The sequence below is a fragment of the Vulpes vulpes genome, chromosome 2 (assembly GCF_048418805.1).
Source record: "Vulpes vulpes isolate BD-2025 chromosome 2, VulVul3, whole genome shotgun sequence".
In the NCBI taxonomy this organism is placed as follows: Eukaryota; Metazoa; Chordata; class Mammalia; order Carnivora; family Canidae; genus Vulpes; species Vulpes vulpes.
In genome coordinates, this window is record NC_132781.1 from 37526305 (window position 1) to 37541195 (window position 14891).

General features: G+C 43.3%; 2 protein-coding genes across 2 annotated transcripts; both read left to right on the forward strand.

Moving 5' to 3' along the window:
* The first annotated feature begins 1052 nt into the window (after positions 1-1052).
* Positions 1053-1485, forward strand: LOC112918091 (large ribosomal subunit protein eL31-like). The gene has a single exon (XM_072743101.1). The coding sequence runs from the start codon at positions 1070-1072 to the stop codon at positions 1445-1447; it is 378 nt and encodes a 125-aa protein (XP_072599202.1). The 5' UTR covers positions 1053-1069; the 3' UTR covers positions 1448-1485.
* A 4731-nt stretch (positions 1486-6216) lies between these two features.
* Positions 6217-8145, forward strand: LOC112918092 (C-C motif chemokine 3). The gene is made up of 3 exons (XM_025996252.2): positions 6217-6366; positions 7087-7201; positions 7629-8145. The coding sequence occupies exons 1-3, from the start codon at positions 6291-6293 to the stop codon at positions 7717-7719; spliced, it is 282 nt and encodes a 93-aa protein (XP_025852037.2). The 5' UTR covers positions 6217-6290; the 3' UTR covers positions 7720-8145.
* The last annotated feature ends 6746 nt before the right edge of the window (positions 8146-14891 follow it).

Here is a 14891-nt window from a genome sequence, read left to right on the forward strand (position 1 = left end):
AGAACACACAGCTAATACATGTTAGATTTGGAAATGACGCCAAGGAAGTCTGGTTCAAAGCATAAGTAAGTCATAAAAGGGAAATGGGCTTATTATAAATTTATGTTAGAAGCTTACAAACCAGAGTTGTTATTGCGATATAGAATGTCTCTCAGTTTTGCATTCTGCATGTCTTTGAACAGTGGAGTCCATGGATTTCTCTTTTCCTTAGAAAAGTAAGGGAATTAATTAAATAATGACTTTCCTTATTTGTTCTAAACGTTAATCTCCACTGCTGTCATGGGACATACCCATGCTTCTAGGGTTTCACTCCGCCCTGTGATCTCCCAGGATGAGCTGACACCTTATTCATAGAAAGCAGAAGAGAGGCCTGCACTTTTAAATTTTTTTTTTTTTTTAATTTATGATAGTCACACGCAGAGGGAGAGAGAGGCAGAGACACAGGCAGAGGGAGAAGCAGGCTCCATGCACTGGGAGCCCTACCTGGGACTCGATCCCGGGTCTCCAGCATTGCGCCCTGGGCCAAAGGCAGGCGCTAAACCGATGTGCCACCCAGGGATCCTGAGGCCTGCACTTTTAAAGAATTACATGTCATTCAGAGGGCTGACTAAATTTCCAGGAAGTCTGAAGGTGGCAAGAGATAGACCAAAGAGGGAGGCAGGGGTCAGGTCAGAGGGGAAGCTTCCATTCCATGCTGGAAACCATGCAGAGTATTTGAAACATTTTCAACAGACAGAGATAGACAGTGATTTGACCTTTAGCAAAATCACTTTGGGTGTCATGTGATGGGACAGATCAAAGAGAGGCAAAACTAGAAGGAAACACAGTTGACAGGACACTCTTACAGCTGTCATGGCAAGAAATGATGAGGGTTGGACCCCAGGCAGTGGCAGTAGGAACAGTGAGAAGGAAATCTACTTCATTTCAAATATGCAATAGATGTAGATGAGGGGGAGAGAGGAGTCAGGGTGATTCCCAGGTTTCTGGCATGGAAGCTTCATAGGTGGGGATGGTTTTTACTGAGTCAAGAACATAGAAGGGGCTTCCTCTCCAACTAGGGCCCGGCAGAATGGCTCCCGCAAAGAAGGGTGGCGAGAAGAAGAAGGGCCGTTCTGCCATCAACGAGGTAGTGACCAGAGAATACACCATCAACACTCACAAACGTATCCATGGAGTGGGTTTCAAGAAGCGTGCCCCTCGGGCACTCAAAGAGATCCGGAAATTTGCCATGAAGGAGATGGGAACTCCAGATGTGCACATTGACACCAGGCTCAACAAAGCTGTCTGGGCCAAAGGAATAAGGAATGTTCCATACCGTATCCGTGTGCGGTTGTCCAGAAAACGTAACAAGGATGAAGATTCACCAAACAAGCTCTACACGCTGGTTACCTACGTACCTGTCACCACTTTCAAAAATCTACAGACTGTTAATGTGGATGAGAACTAATCGCTGATTGTCAAATAAAGGTATAAAACTGAAAAAAAAAAAAAGAAAAGAACATAGAAGGGGGAGCAGGGGCACAAGGATGAATCTAATCCAATACCAAGAGGTATGCCCTGATCTATTGCACATACAAATGGCCAGAGGAGAATGACATGGAGAACTCAAGATTGCAAAGGGCCAGGCTGCAGAAAGAAGGGGCTGCATCAACGAGACATTGTGTCTCTAGAATGCTATAAAGGGGCCTCCAGGACATAGTTTCCGCCTACCTGAAAGGTGGGGCCACGCCTGAAAAAAGGGAGCCAAGGCTGGGTCAAACAAGTTGTCATTGCCAGCCAGCCTATCATTTCCCTTGAGCTGGAACTGATGCCCAAGGAAGCGGAGCCACAGAGCTGGAAACTGGAGAAAAACCAATCCAGCAGGTCCAGGGCATGGGAAGCAGTGAGGATGTGAGCAGAGCAGGACAGCCAGTGATGTTGCAGAACATGAATTGTTCTGCCCAAATACCTTGTACTCATGGCTAGGATACTCTGGTGGACAGGGGTGGGACCTCAAAGAGGCTAGAATGAGCCAGGGAAGCTAGGACACAATGTAAGCCCCCTCCAAACTGCAAGATCCACCATGCTGACTGCTAGCATCACTAAGAGATTTTGAGTGCTCTACTACCAAAGATCAAGACTTCGACATCAGGACCTTTCTGATTTTTTCCTTCCTGTTAGTCTTTCAACTCCACATTGGGACTTTGGGCATAACACACACTGTTAGTCAAATTAGCACTGTATTCATTCATTCACCAAATACGTATTAAGCTCTACTATATGTCAGGCATTGTGGTTATCACTGGAGATAACCTGCCAATTAACAGACAGTGAAACATAAAACTGACCAATATCATCTGTGTGATCCCGGGAAAGTCACCTGAGAACACCAATTTACCACCTGGGAAATTTCTCTTTTCTTTTCTTTTCTTTTCTTTTCTTTTCTTTTCTTTTCTTTTCTTTTCTTTTCTTTCTTTTCTTTTCTTTTCTTTCTTTTCTTTTCTTTTCTTTTCTTTTCTTTCTTTCTTTCTTTCTTTCTTTCTTTCTTTCTTTCTTGTTTCTTTCTTAACAAGATTTCAGGGATCCCTGGGTGGCTCAGCTGTTGAGTTTCTGCCTTCGACTCAGGGTGTGATCCCGGAGTCCTGGAATCGAGTCCCACATTAGGCTCTTCACGTGGAGCCTGCTTCTCCCTCTGCCTGTGTCTCTGCTTCTCTCTCTCTCTCTCTCTCTCTCTCTGTCATGAATAAATAAATAAATAAAATCTTAAAAAAATAAAAATAGAAAAGATTTCATTTATTTATTCGTGAGAGACACACAGAGAGAGTCAGAGATACAGGCAGAGGGAGAAGCCGGACTCGATCCCGGGACTCCAAGATTACAACCTGAGCCAAAGGCAGACATTCAAACATTGAGCCGCTTAGGTGCCCCCACCTAAGAAATTTCTAAGGCCCACCCAACCAACAAAGCCACCTGAAGATCCCCTTATATTAGTCATTCAACATATACATATTAAGACATACTTTGCACACAAGTATATTATTTTCCAATCCAATAAAAGCACATACAACAAAGGGCTATTTTCTGATTTGAAAGGTTGATATGGAAAGGCTTACAAATATATAAACACTAAGATAAAATTTTATATTCAGTAAAGCACCTTTATTAAAAAGAACAAAAATATAAGGAATAGCTATAATGGCAGACAATTCATCCTGTTATAATCATCACAGGCTAGCATTTGGTTTAAATTAACCAACAAGCCATGATATGAATTTGGTTTAAAATTAACAGGATATGGTCTAAATTTCTGGAGAGAAAAATTGCATAAGTAACTAATTACAACGCAGTGTGGCAGGTTCTGTAATTATAGAAGAGGATATAATAAGGTCCATTATTAGCCAAGGGGTTGATTCAGCAGTTTCCAGTTCCTTTTTCTGGCCCTCCCAACTCAAAGCATCCAACTCTCAGAAGCTGAATCACAAATGTGAGGGGGGTTCCCCAAGAAGTGAACTGAGGGAGTGCAGTTCAGGGTGTCAGCTGAGAGCTAGGGCAAAGGGGGCGGGCTGAGGAGGAGGCAGGTCTGTGATCTAGAGTTTCCACTGAAACTAGTGATAGACTCCTTTTATGGAATTGACAGGAACAAAGGAAGACACTTGGATCCTGAAGCCCCAGGGTAACCTGCCATTGTCCTTGATCCTGCCTTTGCCTCTCTCAGAACCAGCATTAGCAATCCTAGGAATGGGATGAGAAGAGAGCCCATGCGTTTTAAGAGCAGGAACCCTACAGACCCAGGAAAGGCAGGATTCCTAAGATATGATCTCACTTTGCTTATATCTTATTTCCACCACTGTGCTAGCCCCTTTTTGGGGACTTCAAAGATCTCCTGGTTTGACCCCCAATTTAGCTTCCTCATCCCTGTTTGTCCCACCACTATGCAGCTACACTGATCTGCTCACTCTTCCCTCTGAACTGGCAAGTCCACACCTTTGACTACGCTGGCTTGACCTCTCCTGCCAACCCCACCCTCTATTTATATGGGTTTGAAACCTGTGTACCTTTTAACACCCAAGCAAAGCTCCATCTCGTCTGTGAAGCCTTCCCCAAATTCTCTTGAGGGAGGTCATTTCTCCCTCCTAGGAATCTTAGCACTTTCTGCTAAGTGCTGTGGTTACCTGTTTATATGCTCTACCCATTCCTATCAGACCGAGAGTATCTAGAGTCCAAGTGTGAATTATGTTTATTAAACACTAATAATAAGATAATAAAAGATAGAAAAATATGTAGATCTGGCTGAAAAGGAGACCCTTTCACACCACTGAAATTATAAATTAAAAAGCATAAGAGAGAGGGTCACCTGGGTGGCTCAGCGGTTGAGCATCTGCCTTCGGCTCAGGGCATGATCCTGGAGTCCTGGGATCAAGTCCCACCTCAGGCTTCCCACAATGAGCCTGCTTCTCCCTCTGCCTGTATCTCTGCCTCTCTCTCTCTCTCTCTCTCTGTCTCTCAGGAATAAATAAATTTTTAAAATCATTTTAAAAAAGAATAAGAAAACTGCTTTGAATTTGTTATTATTTATGTAAGTATCACACAGGTTCCTTAAAATAGTTCAGAGAAATGGAAATCAAGACTTCATTTTAGCAAACACCATTGAACAGAAACTTTTGTATATCAAAAATTTCTTTCAAGTTAGACAATTGATAGCAACCTACTTTCCAAATGGTAATGTTGTGAATGTTTTAAAACAAAATGTGGGGAAATATCTCTCTGTGTGTGTGTGTCTCTCATGAATAAATAAATAAAATCTTAAAAAATAAATAAATAAAACGTGTTCATAAATTGGTAAGCTGATCAGGAAGGTAAAACATTCTCATTTTTAAAAAATATTTTATTTATCTATTTATGAGAGACAGAGAGAAAGAGAGACAGAGAGAGAGAGAGAGAGGCAGAGACACAGGCAGAAAGAGAAGCAGGCTCCACGCAGGGCACCCGACATGGGACTCGATCCCGGGATTCCGGGATCACGCCCGGGCCAAAGGCAGGTGCTTAACGTTGAGCCACCCAGGGATCTCAACATTCTCATTTAAAAATATATATTTTTTTAATCTATAAAAAGGGGAAAGCAAAAAAATTAATCACAAAAAAATTAATCACCTATAGACCATAGACACAAATATAGCTACTATTGGTTCTTTGAGACATTTATTCCCAATGCTTTTTTTTTCCATGCCTAGTGTTTACATATATATGTATATATATGTATATATATATATGTATATATATATATATATAGTTACAATATTTGCCATTCATGTGTGGATGCATATATATATATATATATATATAATTCTTCATCTTGTACAATTTTTCATCTTTTTTTTATAACTATTGTTATGATATATTTATGCTATTTCACTTCATTCCATTTAAGGGCTTAATAATAAACAATCAGGAGTTTACTTTATAATTCCCTAATAAAGGAGAATTTAGGTTTTCTTATTTTAGAATCCTAAATGATGCTGAGTCTGATATCTTTATGTTTAACAATGCCTCTGTATTTGGGTTTGTTTCTTTAGAACTCTTTCCTAGAAATGCATCTCCTAGGTTATAAGGCATAAATATTTTTTAGGCTCCTGACATGTGAACACTCACATCTAATGTGGCTTTCTGATCCTCATCTGGTGTTAATCCAGAGCTTCGAGTCACTCGGTCACTGTCTGATGACAGGATGAACAATGGAGATGTGATCTCATGCCTCCAAGTCCCCTAGTGAGGATCCCTTGGTTCAGTTCCTTGCATCTAAGGCAGGTATGTGCCATCCTCTGCATCACCACATCTACCCCATCCGTGTGGTTAGAATAGCTGAGGAAGCACAGAAGTGTCAGCTCTGTGGAAAGGACAGGGCTGGTGAGTTTGTGTATAGATCAGGTCTTATGGGAAGGGACCGGCTAAGAATAGCCTTGGGTCAACACATAGCTCTCTCCTCCTGCTCACGGGGGAAACCATTTCCTCACAAGAAACCAGAACAAGTCATGGGTCTCAGGCTGAAACTTATAACTCAGAGAAGCTATTCTTGGATATCCTGAACCCCTGTGGTACCCTGGGACCCTGAGTTGTGCAACACTCAGCGTGACAACACCACTGTGCTTAAAAATTTCCCTCCACACCCCCAGATTCTATTTCCCCTTCCACCAGGGCTGCCTATAAAGAGCAGGGGAGATCTGTTCACTCTTCAGAAGGACACAGGCAGCAGCAAGTGCCCAGGCCCACCTCTGCAGACAAGCAAGCCCTCGCTCCATCCGCAGCTCAGCGTCATGAAGGTCCCCGGGGCTGCCCTCGCCGTCCTCCTCTGCACCATGTCCCTCTGCAGCCAGGTCTTCTCTGCACCATGTGAGTCTCTGTTGTTGCTGCACATGTCCCCACGCTCTGTCCCCACAGCCGGACCACATCCATTTCTGTCTCATGGCCTCGGGAGCCCCCAGGAGAAAATAGGGAGCTTCTCAGAGGGCTAGAAAACATCGTGGCCTTTCTCTTCAAGACTTTTATTTTCATCTTCATAAAGGGATCTTAGCTTTCCCAGTCCCCAGATCTGAGAGCCAGGGTGAGGTAGGGGAGTTATAGTCCCATTTTACAGATGGAAAAATAGGGACCCTAAACAAATGAGTCTGCAAGAGGCTCAATCCAAGCCTAGTGACCTCCCGGTGGGGTCATTCTTACCCTCACTCACCCTAGACCTCCCCAGAGCACTGTCCCCTGGATGTCATAAGAGAGATGTCCAAGGTTTCTTGTTTGCTGGGGCAGGACTTCTTGAACCAGGCAAAATTTCCAGGGGGGAGATGAGACAAGAGCAGTCTGCTTAGATGTTTGGATCACATCAAGAAAGACAGCTCATGACAAAAAGTCAAGGAGAAAGAAGACACAGACAGAAACCAGGACAGAGACAGGCATATTTCTAGGCAAAGATGCCCAGTGCCCTCCAGTGATCCTGTCCCCCAGCCTGCACTCCGAGCGAAGCTGTTTTCCTCCAAGTCTTTCTCGCCTTCTCAGGGATCCAATCTCATTTTCCTTTCCAAACTGTGACTCGGGCTCATTCTCTCTCTTCCTCCACAGTTGGTGCTGACACCCCAATAGCCTGCTGCTTCTCCTACGTCTCCAAGCAGATTCCACGCAATTTCATAGTCGACTGCTTTGAGACCAGCAGCCAATGCTCCAAGCCCGGTATTATGTAAGTGCCAGTCTTCCTGCCCAGCTCTGGGGAGGCAGGGAGGGTCTACAATGGGAGCAGCACCCAAGGGCAAAGACTGGCCCAGGGTGCCATCCTGGAATGGCACAGCCCTCTGGGGCCTATGAGATATGTAGGACCCCGGTCTCTGAGGTGTGACCTGACCTGCCAGGGGCTTGCAAAGTCAGAGAGGGTTGATCCAGCCCAGAAGGAAGAGAGAAATAAAGAGAGAAATAAAGGTCCCCTGGACGCACCCCGACCACCCCAAGTCAGTGAGAGCTGCTCTCTAGACTGAGGTGGGCGGAGAGTCTCTGAGAAAGTAGGTATGCCTCCAGCTGACCAGGACAGAGAGTGCGGCGAGGGGCCACAGGGGACTCAGCATCCTCTTGCTGGATTCCTTGGTATATAATCCTTCCACTTCTCTCCATAGCTTCCAAACCAGAAAAGGCCGCCAGGCCTGTGCCAACCCCAGTGAGGCCTGGGTCCAGGAATATGTGGCCGATCTGAAGCTGAAAGCCTGAGTGGCCTGGAAGCTTGGAGAACCCAGTGACCTCAGTGGGCTGACTGGGGAGCAGAAGTCCGAGCCTTGGAAACACCCCTCTAACCTCCACAGCTACCTCTCCTGTAGGTTGGTTGTTGCCAAACAGCCACACTCAGGGACTCTTTCTAACTTAAATTTCAACTTATTTATACTATTTAATTTTTGTTATTTATTTTCAATGTCATACTCTGGGACCATTTGCTCCGAGAGACCCCAAGATACCTTCTTCACTGTCCTCCCCTGGTCCCTTCATTTGCACTGTGGATTGGTGTCAATTGAGTGACTGTCATGGTTTATTCTAGGCAGAAGTGGCATGCAAGCCACCAGACTGACATGTGTGTATTAAGATGTTTCTGTTCAGTGCTGTGTTCAGCCTAGAGAAATAATAAAGATAGTCCTTTGAAAACTGGTATTGAGTTTGGTTTTGTCTGCAAAGTCAGAATCGCTGGTCAGAAGGAATAATAGGCAAAAAATAGGCAGGTGTGAAAAGGAGGGAATTGGGAAAGATAAAAGAGTAGCTAGCCCAGAGATACTCTGCTTTATAATGGAGCCACATTTCTGGATCATTGAAATTATGAATATTTCATAAATCAAATCATAATATACATGCTTCAGGAAAATTTACTATGGATATTAGTAAGAAGAGTGTCATTTATTTATTTATAACAAATAATAGTAAATAATAATAAATAGATTTATTTATAATAAATCAAGCTTTCTTAATAACAATTACTAACATATTGAGACCTACTTCAGGCTGCGTGCTTTTTAAGTAGGGTCCATTTGATCTTCACAATGAATCAGTACAGTTTAAATACTTATTAATATCCTCATGTGATTCAAGAGTAAACTCCAGCCAGGCTTAGAGAGGGTAAGTAACTTGGTTGAGAGCACACAGCAAGTAAATGGTACAACTGAGTTCTAAAACTAGACTTTTATGTAACTACAGACCCTTAAACACTAGCTAAGTTATGTCCCCAAATATCATCCACTTGTCCTCAAATCACATGCCATGATTCGTTAGGACACTCATATCAGAATCTTTAGGTGTGGGCCTGGGAATGGATAGTTCTACAACCTCATCAGGTGTTCAACATGCGTGTTTAACAGCTGAGGACCACGGCAATAGTCAGTATGATTCACCGCTTTTTTCCAAATGCAGTGTATATCTGCATACAGTAACAGGGATAGCATACATTATTTCTGTAGAGTCCATGCCCTACAGAGTAAATGGCTAATGTTAGAGGAGGAAAAGACAACCAGCCCATATGTGGGGCTATAGATTTATACTATATGCCAGTTTCTAAGTTCACTGTGAAAGCTGAGCTATTTAATAGATGGGTTATTCAGTCATAGTTATAACTATAAGAAATGTATACTGAGCCAGATCCCCTTCCGCAGAAGGGAAATTCAAAAGGCTGTGCCAAAACCAAGCATGTGTTAATTCTGTGAGCCATGATTTTTCATTTTGTTTAGAATAATCTAATTTTTGATCCAAAACTGGTTTAGAATTACAGTGATCAAATTCTTTAGAGTACAATTAAATGCTACTATGAAGCAAACGTTAAAATGCACATAGTATTTGATCTAGCTGCCATTTGCCAGGATTCCATTTCTAGGAATGTATTTTGTAGCAACACTACTAAGAACAGGAATACGTAGGCAGAAGAATATTCTTTGCAGCACAGTTTGCAAATAGCAAACTAATGGAAACAACCATCAGCAGAGGATTAAGTCAATAGAGGATTGAGATGCCGGTCAATGGAAACCTCTGCAATCAGTAAAAAGAGTAACACACATCCATATCTATGGAAAGTATGCGTCATGTTAGGTGCAAAAAGTGTCTGTGTTTCCATGAAGTATAGCCATATATACTCTACATGCATGCTACAGAACTGTATGTATAGAATAATACTACTCTTGTTTCATTCTTAAAAGCCGTATACACATGTATATTTACAAGGGCAAATATTTGGAAATATATATGTCAAGTAGCTAACTGTGGTTTCTTAGAGGAAAAGAAGACTATTATTTAATTTTGTCATGGACACTTCTCCTTTATATTTTCTGCACTTCTCTTTTGTTTCTTTTTCAATGAGGATGCATTGCTTACTTTGCCTCTTTCATTTGACCCTATCCACTGATGGGTGATGATACTCCATCCATTGGAATAACTTTCTGGTGACTCTGAACTGGACATAAGACAGAGCTCATCGTTGCCAGTCATAACAGCTTGAATGCCATCATGGCTTTTATATAATGAGGGCAATGTAACAAGTCATTTGCCTGAGACTTTCATATCACACACACACACACACACACACACACACAGCTCCTCTCAGGCAACATTTTACAATCCCCTTCTATTACAAGTCGCCCCATTCCCTTAACACCATTACCAGCCACAGCCATGGTAAGTGTGTAGGTACTATCAGGAGAATGGGAGGAACAGCCCTTGTCTCCAAAGAAGCAGAGAAACTGTCACTTTTCTCTATTGGTGTCCAGAGTCTTGAGACAAACAAAATCTGCTTATTTACACTGAGTGATTTCTCAAGGTCCAGTGACCCAAACCCAAATAAGAAGCTTAACCATGTCCAACTTTCCCTAAACACAAACATTGCGAACAGCATAAATACTACAAGGACCCCTGTGCTGGAAAGTGGAGAACAGGAATAGCATTGCTAATTAGCATATGGTGCATCGCGGAGCAGTAAGATGTGACTGAGCTCCTTGGTCAGCCTCTCTGGTTGGCCGCCGTAGGGAAGGTCCTCCCTGGACTTGTCTGAGATATGCACTGGGGAGGAACCCTTCACTGGGGGCAGCCTTCTCCTGTCTGCATGAGCTAGGAGCTTGGCCTTTGCTTTGGGCATTGAGCAATCAACAGCCATTTCTGGCTGGTCTTGTGGTTTCTTTGGCAAGGTAACACCCTTCTAACGATTGGAGGTTTTGAATCTCTCTGCTTCTGATCAATTCCATGGATTGTCTAAGAGCAGAGCAGAGAGTTTGTCCAGTCATACATTTTGCATGTTAACTTGGGGGTGAGAATGTGAGCTTCCTAGCACAGGCTTCAGTCCTGAGTCCCACCCCTACACCTCTGACTCCCAGCCTGTTGGGGACAGACCTCTGCCTCCACATCGCCCCTGCAGAGGTGGGGCAATGTGGGGAAGTGACGAATATCTGATACCTCGCCCCAAACCCTGGCCTCCCTGCACCTTCACACAAAGCTGACTGTCCTCATTAAGTGAGGGAGATAAAAATTTCATAGAAGGTGGGGAGGGGGTTGAGGGGTGCAGTTAGACCCCAGATTTCTCTCCTGTGAAGTTTCTTACCTCCCTGCCTCTACTTGCACTAACTTTAGCTTCAAGTAGAAATTCCAGATGACTGGCTCTCAGTTGGCAGGTTGAAAAAGCCTTTCATAACAAAGTTGAATTGTTCTCCTTTTCTGATTTCAGATAAGGCCATATCAAAATCGTCTAAACTGGGATCCCTGGGTGGCGCAGCGGTTTGGCGCCTGCCTTTGGCCCGGGGCACGATCCTGAAGGCTCGGGATCGAATCCCACGTCAGGCTCCCGGTGCATAGAGCCTGCTTCTCCCTCTGCCTGTGTCTCTGCCCCTCTCTCTCTCTCTCACTGTGTGCCTATCATAAATAAATAAAATAAAAAATTAAAAAAAAATCGTCTAAACTCTTTCCTAAAGTAGCTCACTGATGGATGCAAGAAGTAGCTATTATATTCCAATACTTAAGACGCTTTCCTATCAAACTCCTCACTGTTGCAGACTTAGTATTTGGCACACAGTCTTAGCACCAAGAGACGATAGGGCTCAGTTCAACCAGTAGCAATACCACGTAGGGGTGGTTCTCAAAAGGTGGTGCTCAGAAAACAGCATGAATATCACCTGGGAACATATTAAAAATGCAAGTCCTAAGCAGCCCCTTCTCCTCCCTTTAGAGGGTGGAGCCCAGCAATCTATTTTCACAAGGCTCCAGGTAATTCCGATGCACACAAAATTTAAATGCCACTTCCATTTAACGAGATCCTTGGCAAATATCCTCCTACTTGTTTGGTTCAGCCGATCCCACACTTCAGTTAGGGGCTGTTATTGTTAAAAGACTCTAGATCTCTGCACAGACATAGGTCTCTGCACTTCTCAGGATGCCTAGGGAGTAAGCGAACAAACCAATCTAATTCAAAGAGGCTTGAATAAATGAGCTTTGTGACCCCAAGACTAAAGGGCACTGGCTCCAGGCAAGGCTGCATGTGGCAGCCCTATGGTATCCCCCAGGTCCCATTTTCTTCCCTGACCTCCCATCCATGTCGGATCCCAGGATGGCTGCTTGTACCTCCCAGCATTACATGAATCCTTGCTCATTGTCTGTGTTCCCATTGAAGAAAATCACTAGGTTCTTTCCGATTTGACCCATCCTTAAGTCAGAAACCCAATTTGTGATCAATCACTGTGGCTCTAGGGTTGTGTTCCATTGATTTGCTTAAGCCAATCAACGCATTCCTGGATCTGTGAAGTGCATGAGTGTCACATAATCTTAAAGTCTGAGAATTAGGCGTCAGTGTGGCTTCCCAGAGGAAATGTAGGTTTCTGGTATCAGGAGGGATGCTGGTCAGCAAAAACACATGTTCACTGTAATATGTCCTTTTCCAGTGGACTTTTTTCCTACTATCTAAAAGGAACTAACTCTTTGTAGGTGATAAATGCTTCATCTCCTTTGGTCTCTGGGTTAGAAACCGTTAGTCTTCCATCTTCTTGAATGACTTTATTTGTAAAAGCATGCTGACTTGTGTACTTCCTGTTGCCTTAAAATTGGCTATTGCTCAAATCTGAGGCTAAAGAGACATTAAGCTCTTCGCGATGCCAAAACAACCACCAAAAACTAAGGCTCTATGTCCACTCCAGGACATACTAAGTGGGTAGAACTGGCCCTACTACAGGCACCACCAACTCTGCTTCATAGAAACAGAAGCCTGAGGACAGGGAAATGAGCAAACTCCCTGAAAAATGAGCTAATATTACTGAGCTTGCCTGTAGTGAGGAAGAGAGGAGAGTATTTAATATTAGATGGACAAAAGCACAGATGACGGGAGATACCTCATACTTACTCCTTTCTTCTATTCTCCTTCCTTTCTGGGAACAGCAACTGCAAAAAATATCTCATGGAGTTGACCACATCCCCACATACCGAGTGGGTCCTGATTAAAATAAGGCAACTTACATTTTGTTTTGTTTTGTTTTAACTTATCATAACATAAGCATTTCCCATGACATTGCATGGTTTGTAAAGCCTCCCTAACAACAAATCAAGTGAAGATATCACATGACTTTTCTCATTATTTCCATACTGTAGGTGATTTAAATTGGGTCCAAATTTAAATTGCTATCAATATGGTGGAGACCAAATGTTCTTTTTTTTTTCCGCTGAAGTTAATTTAAAAAAAAATTTTATTGGAGTTCAATTTGCCAACATATAGCATAACACCCAGTGCTCATCCTGCCAAGTACCCCCCTCAGTGCCCATCACCCAGTCACCCCAATCCCCACCCACCTCCCCTTCCACTATCCCTTGTTCATTTCCCAGAGTCAGGTGTCTCTCATGTTTTGTCATCCTCACTGATATTTCCACTCATTTTCTCTCCTTTCCCTTTATTCCCTTTCACTAATTTTTATATTCCCCAAATGAAAGTGACCATATAATGTTTGTCCTTTTCCGATTGACTTATTTCACTCAGCATAATACCCTCCAGGTCCATCCACGTCAAAGCAAAAGGTGGGTATTTGTCGTTTCTAATGGCTGAGTAATATTCCATTGTATATATAGACCACATCTTCTTTATCCATTCATCTTTCGATGGACACCGAGGCTCCTTCCACAGTTTGGCTATTGTGGACATTGCTGCTATAAACATCGGGGTGCAGGTGTACTGGCGTTTCACTGCTTCTGTATTTTTGGGGTAAATCCCCAGCAGTGCAATTGCTGGGTCGTAGGGCAGATCTATTTTTAACTTTTTAAGGAGCCTCCACACAGTTTTCCAGAGTGGCTGTACCAGTTCACATTGCCACCCACAGTGCAAGAGGGTTCCCCTTTCTCCACATCCTCTCCAACATTTGTTTGTTTCCTGTCTTGTTAATTTTCACCATTCTCACTGGTGTGAGGTGGTAACTCATTGTGGTTTTGAGAGACCAAATGTTCTAATATATAAATATTCTTTCCATATTTGAATTCATCTATATAGGAAGGATCGTCTACATAGGATAATTCATTCTGAGCTATAGATTATCAAGGTCAAAGGCAAAGGTCATTTTAAGGTTCTTTATATGCCTCAGTGCCTGTCCAACGTGTCCTTATGCTGTTTGCCTTGTACGTTTGGGGCCCTTGATGAATCTCTCTAGAATGAGCAGTGTCTGAAAGACTGCCTGAATGTTCAATTGCTTCTGAAGCCCAGGCTTTGCTAATACAGCTCTTTCTGCCCGGGTGTGCTGGTCAATATTCATGGCATTGTTGCATGTCATGCCTATCAGTAAGAACAGCTATGGAATCACACAGAAGTTTCTGCCTTGCTGGGGGAAACTATGACTACAGAGCTCTAATGAAAAGGACCCAGCTAAATGTGGTCCTGGGATGACACCAACATCTCACCTCCTCTTACTGTGGAAACCACTTCCCCATAAACAGCCCTTGTCAATTGAACACTTGAACCATTCTTGCAAATACCCTGAGCCTTGTGGTTACCCAAGACCCCTCTTGTATGTACAAGGCAACAAGGCAACACTGTGCTTAAAAACTTCCTCTCTCATCACCCTAAGTTTCCATCTCCCCAAGGTCCAGAGCTTACATGTTGAAAGAATAGGGGACCCCAAAAGAAAGTTGAGTCTCATTCTGGCCCACCCTCTTGGGCCTCCACTATCCTCCTCACCATGGCCCTCTGTTCTGAGGCTACCTTTCAGGAGTCTCCTGCCATTTCCTATTATTGTCCATTCTCTGCTGGGGTCAGACCACAATGCCAAAGTCCTATGATACCCAAGTGAAATAGAGAGCTTCACAAGAGGTTTTCAAAATGCCATGCATTATCTGTTCAGATGGCTATTCTTTCCAAAGGAGTTATAGCATTCTAGTCTATGTATCTGGAGGGCATGATGGGG

Bases quoted from the DNA above. Each gene is read 5' to 3' on its own strand.
- LOC112918091 (XM_072743101.1), top strand. From the start codon at position 1,070: ATGGCTCCCGCAAAGAAGGGTGGCGAGAAGAAGAAGGGCCGTTCTGCC.
- LOC112918092 (XM_025996252.2), top strand. From the start codon at position 6,291: ATGAAGGTCCCCGGGGCTGCCCTCGCCGTCCTCCTCTGCACCATGTCC. The intron at 6,367-7,086 runs GTGAGTCTCTGT...CTTCCTCCACAG, and splicing joins CCAGGTCTTCTCTGCACCAT to TTGGTGCTGACACCCCAATA. The intron at 7,202-7,628 runs GTAAGTGCCAGT...TTCTCTCCATAG, and splicing joins TGCTCCAAGCCCGGTATTAT to CTTCCAAACCAGAAAAGGCC.